Here is a 9415-nt window from a genome sequence, read left to right as displayed (position 1 = left end):
GGAGGGAGCACATTGTAAGGAGTCCTACCCTTCCTTTGGCTTTTACATTCTTTCTGCCACCTCTTCCACATTAGACCCTGAGCCTTGGAAGGTGTGATTGAGATACTGCAGTACTGAGCACTGAAGCAGCATTCTTAATATTGATAATTATAAAATAAAAATCTCATGCTGGGCATGGTGGCTCATGCCTTTAATCCCAGCACTTGAGAGGCAGAGGTAGGAGGATTGCTGTGAGTTCAAGGCCACCCTGAGACTACATAGTGAGTTCCAGGTCAGCCTAGGCTTGAGTGAGACCCTACCTTGAAAGACCAAAAAAAAAAAAAAAAAAAAAAAAAAAAAAAAAATCTCAACCAACTCTGAAAATTAAGATTCATTGTATACTTCAGTATCAAATAATACACAATAGCTGGGCATGGTGGCACCCTCCCTTAAGCCCAGGATTGCTGCAAGTTCAAGACCATCTTAGAACTGCAGAGAGTTCCAGGTCAGCCTGGGCTAGAGCAAGACCCTAAATTAAAAAAAAAAAAAAAAAAAAAAAAAAACAGACTGGCAAGATAGCTTAGTGATTAAGGTGCTTGCCTGTCAAGCCTAAGGACCCAGGTTCTCTTTCCCAGTACCCAGGTAAGCCAGATAAACGAGGTGGCGCATGCATCTGGAGTTCATTTGCAGTGGCCATTCCTGGTGCACCCATTCTCTATCTGCCTCTTTCTCTCTCTCAAATAAATAAAATATTTGTAGATTTTTTTAAAAAAAATTAGAAAGCTAAAACTAGACGCCAAGAAAGGTTTTACTCTTCATGTAAAAAAAATGAGCGCACATCTATTGCAGTGTGAAAATTTGTTTTCATCTTTAATAAATAGTAAAATTGCATGTATAGTAAAGAACTTTTAAAGTAAACTTTATGATTTAATGCCAGCAAGTGTTTGATTGTACACCTATTTTACATATGTGGGGACGGCCTAGGAACTTTCTCGCATGACAAAAGTTTGTGCATGGAAAATAGGCCCTGGTGTAGAGGAGCAACTCAAGGGTCCCAAACATGTTCATTGGTCAGTTTCTTGCTGAAAGGGAGTCCCGGTCCTCCTCAGTCTCTTGTACCCAGCTCCTTCATTTCCAGCCAGATCGAAACTCCCCAAGTTCCTCCAAACCCCAGCTCCTTCCTTCCATATGTGTGTGCTCTGTGGCACCAAGCACTCTCCACACAGGTGGCATTGGCACCCAGTTCATTCCACCTCCCCAAACACTGGGCGTTTATTGAGCATCTATGAAGTTCACAGCATAAGGACCCGTGTGACAAAGCATGCAAAAGCTATTTGGCTATTTCCTGTCTCCATCAAAGGATGATTTCGAATTTGAAGAGATGAAGAATCTTTAGTAGGACCTATTACATACTGATCTCATCTGGAAGTTTGAACTCAAAGTTAATTCAAAGTCTTCAGCTGAGGAAAATTCCAAGGGAATACTCTACTCGGCCACAGGTTTCCCAGCATGACAGTTGCTGGCGACTGAACCTTCCAGACAAGTAGAGGTGAAGAGCCTCTATGTCAGACTCAAGAATTAGGTCATCTATGATATGACCTTCAGGTCAAGCAAGGGGCCACCACAAATCCTCAGTCCCGGATTGGAATCCCCCCCCCAACCAAACACCACCTTGAGAAAAAAAAAAAAACAAACTTCAGTTTGAAGAAGCAAAGTTTGATCGCCTCGCACGTGCATGTTGAGAGCTGAGAACAAACAATAGCAGCGTTCTGTGTAGCAGGACTTCAAAAGGACCCGGAGGGACTGCTCTGAAAATGCTCCTTGTAGATGACCGAGGCAATGCGCGCGGGCATCCTCCCGAGGCTCCTGCCCATTAGCTAAGGAAAGTCCTCCCCGTCTGCCTTCCCAGATTCTTAACTAAAGCAAAACCTGGTCCTGTACTACTCAGGCAGATGCAGGCAACTGGATGGTTAAGCCTTGGCAGGAAGGGGGCAAATCCATTAGGTTAAGCAATACTGCTATTAAAAAAAAAGTCATTAAGTTAAGAATTTGTTGAGATGACCTAAATAATATATAGATTAAAAAAATCAGGGGCATGGTGGCGCAGCACTCGGGAGGCAAAGGTAGGAGGATCGCCATGAATTCGAAACCACACTGAGATTACACAGTGAATTTCAGGTCAGCCTGGGCTAGAGCGAGACCCTACCTGGAAAAACAAAACAAAAAAAAAATTTTTTTTTTTTTAAATCAGCTAGGGAAAGGTGAATGAATGTCTGTTTGGGTTTAATGCCTAAGGCAAGGATCCCAGTAGTTGCAAGAAAAAGCCCTAGGCAGATCTAGTATCAACACCATAGGTGAGCGAATCTCTCAGCTCTTCAGGCAAGTCCGCCCCTTGCGCAAGGACCTCTGTGGGTTCACCTTCGCGCCTCTGCCCGCAGATTGCCCCGGGGCGCTGCCCGCCCACCCGCCTCCGGTAAACCTGAGATGCAAACTTCGCAGCCTGGGAACCCCGCTGCTTGGAGATGCTGGGATTGCTGTAGTGCCCGGGCGGGGCCGTGGCCTCTAAAAGGCTGGGATTTAACCTCCCCACCCCACCCCACCCCAACCCCGCCACGGCGAAAGTTTGCTCCCAAATCGCTTCTGCCCTCCCCCCCCCCCACCACCACCCACCACCCATCACCTCGGCTCCCAGGCCGGAGGACCGCGTAGGAGTTCCGAGGTCGGCCGTGCACAAACACACCCACCGACAAAAGAAAGCCCATTAAATCTTCCCTCCTGTGAACTCGCCCCAGCGGATTCCTCTTTGAACCGACCCCCGCCCTAGCAGCCCCCGAGCCGTCGGGGCGCGCCGGCCGGTCCTCGCGGGCTCGCGGCCTCCCTCCCGGCTGCGCCCTCACGAGCCGTGCGCGGTCTTTGATGTCTCTGTGCATTACGGCTGGGCCGGCGCGCGCTCTTCCCCTGCCGCGCGGGGCTTTGTGTAACAGAACTGACATTTGGCCTTGATACCTGCATCTCTTGGTGATTGCAACAAATTTCTAAAATAAATATTGTACTTTGATCTCTCGGCATTGCATTTTTAATGGACGCTCCAAACATTACTTCATTAGGAAGTTTTTTGGGGGGGAGGTTGGTGGTGGTTTTACTGGCGCTCCAGACGAAATGGGGATAAGGTTAATTAAGCAACAGTTCCTCAAAGTCTCTCTCCAAACTTCTGCTGGGGACTGGGAGGGTTTCAATCCTTGCGATTCCAAACAAATGCCCAAAAGATCACTGTGAAATATTCCAGATAACGTGTGCTGAGCGCCTGGCACTCTTCCGCTGATTTGGCACATACCCACTCTTTCGAGGCCACAACTACTCCACAGAGGGAAACAGAGGCGCAACTTGTTTGCCTGCATCTACCCGGACAAGGTGGGAGATATCTGGCTTCGGAACTTGAAAAGCCAAGCCACTTCTCTCTTTCGCCCTGCTGGCCACTAATGGAGTGTTAATTGGTTAATGGACGTATCCTGGAGGAAAAGTTAACTCCTTTACCTATGGAGATATAAATTGACTCCTTGCCTCTTAAGTGAAATAGCCACAAATTCAACAAAAAGGGATGCTTTCAGTTTTCTAAACTCAGCCTGGTCTGCTTGGGGGATGGGATGTGGGGGGGGGGAGGGTGGAAAAGCTCCGAGGAGCTGGAGAGGTAATGGGGAACCAGACTGCTTCCTAGGGTGCAGGCATGTCCCGGACACGGACACAGTCTTCTGGTATCGTATTTGCATCCGTGGAATGTCTCCTTTGGATCCCAGATTTCCCCAGGACTCATCCTTGCATCAGGCGCGAGGAGCAGGTCTGCCAGGCTTCAGGGCCACCACTAAGCTCTCTCGCCTTCCTTCTTCGAACACGCTTTGAGCCAGACTGCATGGGCTGAACTGTGAAGTGACTGGTTACTATTCCACGAGTGACACCTTGGTTGGTTAGTGTGGGTAGTGAGGCAGGTCGTTCATACTGGGACTGAGTGAGGCCTGTTAGCCATACCCATTTTACTGGCAAGCCTTGGGCTGTTAGGAGACTATGGGCCTCCTTAATGCCGTAGCGTCGTCACGACTCTTGTTGGACTTGTAAAGTGGACCAGTCAAACAGCTCAGATTCCAAAGCCTTAGGAGTTGGTCTAACCTGTAGCGCTGAGCTGACAATTGGATCACCTGGTCCTGGAACGTGAAGTCCAGATAGCACTGTGGTCCACCTGTGGCGCAGAATGCACTGGGCACCAATGAGCTGGCTTGGGGTAACCCCGAGGGGCTGATGCCCTCAGAGGTTGAAGGCCCTGTACACAGGCTAGAAAAGCATCGCGCCGCGCCTTGCGGCGCTGAGAGGGCGCCCTTGGCTTGGCAGCCAGGAGAACCACCGCTGCAAACCCCGGAGGCCCATTATGGCGCCCAGCGTCCGACAGCGCTGTCCGCCCAGCCACAGCTCTCCACTCCCCGCGCTCCTAGGGCGGGAGGGCGGCGGCGTGGAGGGCCAAAGACTTTGGGTGGGCACCCCCTGGAGAATGACTCGGTGTCTGTGACAAAGCACGCTCCGAGCCTGATGGTGAACTATTTTCTTTCCAAAGATGACAGGAACAAGAGTTTGTATTGACTTTCCTTTCCCCTCCGGGGACCTCCTTCCTATGATTTCTGAGGTTTTTTGAACCACAAGGGGAAAGGGAGGGAGGGGGAGAGAGAGAAAAAGGGAAGAGATTTCTTGCCTGCGCCTCTCTTTTCCCAAGCAGCTGTGACAGCGCCCACTTGCTGGAGCTTAGAGGGGTCACTAGCATTGCCAGGGCCTCTCATGAGGCCCGACGGGTGGGACGCCTGCACTGCCCCGCCCCGCTCCTCAAACTGGGCAGCTTGCTTGCTTGGGAAGAAAGGGGCGGTACCCTACAATCCCCTCACCTCCCCCCCCCCCCGCCTTGAGTGTACATTACAGGTTGTTCTGGGGTCCTGCCAAGTTCAGCTCTGGGAGCAAGTGTCCGCATGGGTGTTTTGCCCGGGTTCACTCTGTAAAAGTTACAGCCCGAGGAAAACTTCCAGGTCTCCAGCAGGAACCTCGCAGTCCCACGGCCCCGCAGTGTGCGCGCCACCCACTGACTCCCTGGGCGGCCGCCTGGTCCCGCCCCGGGTCACAGCCCTGCCAGGGGGGGCTCCACCGCGGCTGCCGGTGGGACACGCGGCCGACACGGTGCGGTGGGTCTCACGCCCCGCCCCTGGAGCCCGCTCGCTCGCTGTCATCCGTGGAGTGCGCGGGGGAATGCGTGTGCAGGGTGAGTGTAGCGTTAGTACGGGAGGAGAGAGTTACCCTCATCCCGCTCTCAAAGTACCGCACTTGAAAGCTGAAAGCAGATTTTTTTCCCCCTAAGAGATAACAAAGACACTTTGTCACTTTGGGCGCTGCCTTGGTGCAAACCTTTAATTGCAAGTGGGGGGCGGGGGGATCGAGTGTCTGGAGCAACCCAAGCGCGAGTCTCCAGGCGGCAAGGCCCCCTTTGATCAGGAAAATCCAATTATTTGTGTATATACATTTCCCACATAGTGATTACTTCATTAATTGTCCCGCCTTTATCTCCTCCCTTCCCATCCCCCCTAATAATCAGTTCTTTTATCCAGACCAACAAACACACCATAGGAGCTTTGTGGATTCAAAGGATTTGCTTTCGCTTCTGAAAGGGCCGCTATTCTTTGATGATTGGGTAGCGGCAAACTTCAAAGCCATAAATCTTTCCTCTGACTGGCTGGCGGCCCAGCAAAGTCCTTATCAAATTCTTGGAGGTGATCCTGAAGCGCTCAGACCGCGCGCGCGCGCGGGGCGAGAGAGCCGGGCGCGGGCGGGGCGGACCCGGAGGCACGCTGGGCGGCCGCTCGTCCTCGCCTTCGGACGTCCATGCCTGGGCTGCAGGATCCCGCTCCGCAGCCTGCGGCCTCCCAGCCGTAGCCATGGCCGCTGTGGCTGTCCTCCGGAACGACTCGCTGCAGGCCTTCCTCCAGGTCAGGGGCGGGCCGGGCCAGGCCGGGTCGGGAGGGCCCGGGGCAGGTGGGAAGGGACCTCTCCAGGTATTCGGGGTACCTTGAATCTTCAGAGGACCCACCACCACCATCACTACCACTGAGTGAGGCTGCCCTAGGCGTGTCCATCCCAACTTCACACCTAACCTGGTGTGTTTGGCCCGGGGGCGAATATGGCCTTTAGGGAAGGGACGCGTGAATCTTGGGGTTCGGAAGTGCAAGGGTGGCAGAGAAATTGCTGAATCCTCCCTTCTGGGTCCTCCCGCAGATTTCAGCCTAGGGGTGGGCTGGTGCGAAGAGGGGCGCTGGGGCAGCGGTGGAAGAGATCTTAAAACCTGTGAGGGCGGGCAGCCCCGCAGCCGGGCCAGGGGAGTTTGTAGGCTCTTACAGCCTGCGAAGTCCGGGGCAGCCCCGTCGGAGCCCTCAGCCTCCCCGACTGCGCCTTCCTTAAAGGCTGGATGGAGTCTGTTTATACCAAGTAGTTTGGCAGGCTGCGCTCACCCACTCCCGGTGCAGGTAGCACAGGCACCAAAAGTTTATTTTCCGGGAGCCGTGGCTGCGCGCGTGGGGTGCGGTGGCGGGGGAGGGCCAGGGGGCGGAGGAGGGGCGGAGGTATAATAGCCGGCGTGGGGGCGGCGGGCCGGGCCGGAGTCCGCGCTGGGAGAGCTAACCTTTTGTCTATTCTCCGCCCTCTCTCCCTCCCTCCGTCCCTCCCTCGCCGCCGCCCATGCAGGACCGCACCCCCAGCGCCTCCCCGGACCTGGGCAAGCACTCGCCCCTGGCGCTGCTGGCCGCCACCTGTAGCCGGATCGGTCAGCCCGGCGCGGCGACGACGGTGGCACCGGACTTTCTGCAGGTACCCTACGACCCGGCGCTGGGCTCGCCCTCCAGGCTTTTCCACCCGTGGACCGCCGACATGCCCGCACACTCGCCGGGCGCGCTGCCGCCCCCGCACCCCAGCCTGGGGCTGACGCCGCAGAAGACGCACCTGCAGCCGTCCTTCGGGACGGCGCACGAACTGCCGCTCACACCCCCCGCCGACCCCTCGTACCCCTACGAGTTCTCGCCGGTCAAGATGCTGCCCTCGACCATGGCCGCCCTGCCCGCCAGCTGCGCGCCCGCCTACGTGCCCTACGCCGCCGCGCAGGCCGCGCTGCCGCCGGGCTACTCCAACCTGCTGCCCCCGCCGCCCCCTCCGCCTCCGCCGCCCACCTGCCGCCAGCTGTCCCCAACCCCGGCCCCCGACGACCTCCCGTGGTGGAGCATCCCGCAGTCGGGACCCTCGGGGCCCGGGGGTTCCGGGGTGGCGGGGAGCAGTCTCTCCAGCGCCTGTGCCGGAGGTCCCCACGCGGCCCGCTTCCCCGCCGCCGCAGCCGCGGCCGCCGCCGCCGCTGCCGCCCTGCAGAGGGGCCTGGTGCTGGGACCGTCGGACTTCGCGCAGTACCAGAGCCAGATCGCCGCGCTGCTGCACACCAAGGCCCCCCTGGCGGCCACGGCCAGGAGGTGCCGCCGCTGCCGCTGTCCCAACTGCCAGGTTGCGGGCGGCGCCCCCGAGGCGGAGCCCGGCAAAAAGAAGCAACACGTGTGCCACGTGCCGGGCTGCGGCAAGGTGTACGGCAAGACGTCGCACCTGAAGGCGCACCTGCGCTGGCACACGGGCGAGCGGCCCTTCGTGTGCAACTGGCTCTTCTGCGGCAAGAGTTTCACGCGCTCCGACGAGCTGCAGCGGCACCTGCGGACTCACACGGGCGAGAAGCGCTTCGCGTGCCCCGAGTGCGGCAAGCGCTTCATGCGCAGCGACCACCTCGCCAAGCACGTCAAGACGCACCAGAATAAGAAGCTCAAAGTCGCCGAGGCCGGGGTTAAGCGGGAAAACCTACGGGACCTATGAGCGAGCCCGCCTTCTCACTCCCGGGCCGAAGAAAGACCCTCCTTCCAAGTCCCTCTGCTGGAGGGTCCTGGGGCTTGTCAGCCCTGGACAGCTGATGGAGCTGACTTAAGAGGACAAACTTTTCCCACTGTTTGCCTCCCAGAGTGAAGCCAGAGTGCCTGGCCCTAGGACAAGAGGGGAGGCCGGCCGAGGAGCTGGGTCATGGTCTAGAACCTCGAAGTCCCTGTCTCCCCCCCCAGGACGGTTCCTAAGTCCAAGCCGTCGCCACGGTCTGGAAGAACTGTAGTTTGGGAATTCCACCCTGGCCTGGCCTTGCTTATGATAGACTGCTGAAGGAAAGTGAAAAGACCTTGGGAACTTTAAAACACGGCTTGAGAGTTTTCCGCTAGGCCCGGTTCGGGCTCTGTACAGGTTATTTAATAATAGCTTTGTTAAAGAATAATTATAACATGAATAAATGTTTCTTTTGTCCTCAGCACCACGCAGAGCTATAGCATGATATGTCTCTGTAACGCGATCAGCAGTTGCCTCCCGCAAATAAATACCTTAACTTTAGGGTCACCCCCTGGGAAGACCCTGCAGAGCTGGTCTCATTTGATCTTTTATCTTTCAGAGGGCTTCACTGGGAATTCGACGGTTTCTGTGGGCTGCCTGTGTCTCGGGTTTCTTTGGCTTATAAAGTTCTGGGCAAGTGTTGGGTGCGCAGGTAGATTTCTGGTAAAGAGGTGAGGACTAGATTTTCTAGTCCCAGTGGAAGGTCAACCATGGACGACTTTCACAAATTTGCAGCCTGCTACATTCCTATGGGTTGCTTTCCGCGTGTTGGTGCTCAAGTCAGGGTGTGCTTTCTCCTCTGAGACCTGCTTCCTGGTGAGACAGAAATTGGAGGATCTCACGTAGTTGGTCCTTGTCCTGAGAGAGCCCAGGCGATAACTTCCCAGGTGTCACTAGTGTATTTCAGCCATGTCTTGATGTACACGTTGTTTGTTTTCTTCTTAACAAGCCTTGTTTCACGGTAATCATGTAGGGATTTCTGCCTAGGCCAGGAGGTTTCATTCATCATGTAGCTTGGAATTATTTTGTTTTTAATCACTGGACAGATGTGAAAACAGGACATTTTAAAATAAAACGTAGGTTTCTCATCTTTCTCTAAAAATTTAAAGTTTGCACATGCGTATTTCAAGTGTTTCAACTCCTTGGTGTTTTGGAATACTTGAATTTTTAAACATAAAACATAAACCTTATTGAGCAATTAAAACTTTTTTATTTAAAATTAGCAAAACTCCAGACAAATTAAAATTTGTTAATATTTTAAATTAGTATCATGGTGACCAACTTAAGTGAACAATCGTGTCACATATAGACAGATAATATTTCACAGCTTACAAGTTAGCTTTTGTTTGGAGTCAGACTAGGATAAATTTTTGCAAAGCTATACAAGTAGTTCTTAAACCTTATGCTTAGTAAAACACAAACAACATAATTGAGATGAAAGTTACCTTTATAACCCTAAGAA

The 9415-nt window shown here is 54.2% G+C and overlaps 1 protein-coding gene across 1 annotated transcript; it reads left to right on the top strand.

Moving 5' to 3' along the window:
• The first annotated feature begins 5875 nt into the window (after positions 1 to 5875).
• Positions 5876 to 8482, top strand: Sp5 (Sp5 transcription factor). The gene is made up of 2 exons (XM_045147624.1): positions 5876 to 5990; positions 6742 to 8482. The coding sequence occupies exons 1-2, from the start codon at positions 5940 to 5942 to the stop codon at positions 7897 to 7899; spliced, it is 1209 nt and encodes a 402-aa protein (XP_045003559.1). The 5' UTR covers positions 5876 to 5939; the 3' UTR covers positions 7900 to 8482.
• The last annotated feature ends 933 nt before the right edge of the window (positions 8483 to 9415 follow it).

The sequence above is a fragment of the Jaculus jaculus genome, chromosome 4 (assembly GCF_020740685.1).
Source record: "Jaculus jaculus isolate mJacJac1 chromosome 4, mJacJac1.mat.Y.cur, whole genome shotgun sequence".
NCBI lineage: Eukaryota > Metazoa > Chordata > Mammalia > Rodentia > Dipodidae > Jaculus > Jaculus jaculus.
The sequence above is the reverse complement of the archived record's forward strand: the minus strand, read 5'-3'. Positions and strand labels throughout refer to the sequence as shown.

Excerpts from the sequence above, each read along its gene's own strand:
- Sp5 (XM_045147624.1), top strand. The coding sequence starts at position 5,940 with ATGGCCGCTGTGGCTGTCCTCCGGAACGACTCGCTGCAGGCCTTCCTC. Across the intron at positions 5,991-6,741 it reads CGCTGCAGGCCTTCCTCCAG|GACCGCACCCCCAGCGCCTC; the intron begins GTCAGGGGCGGG and ends CCGCCCATGCAG.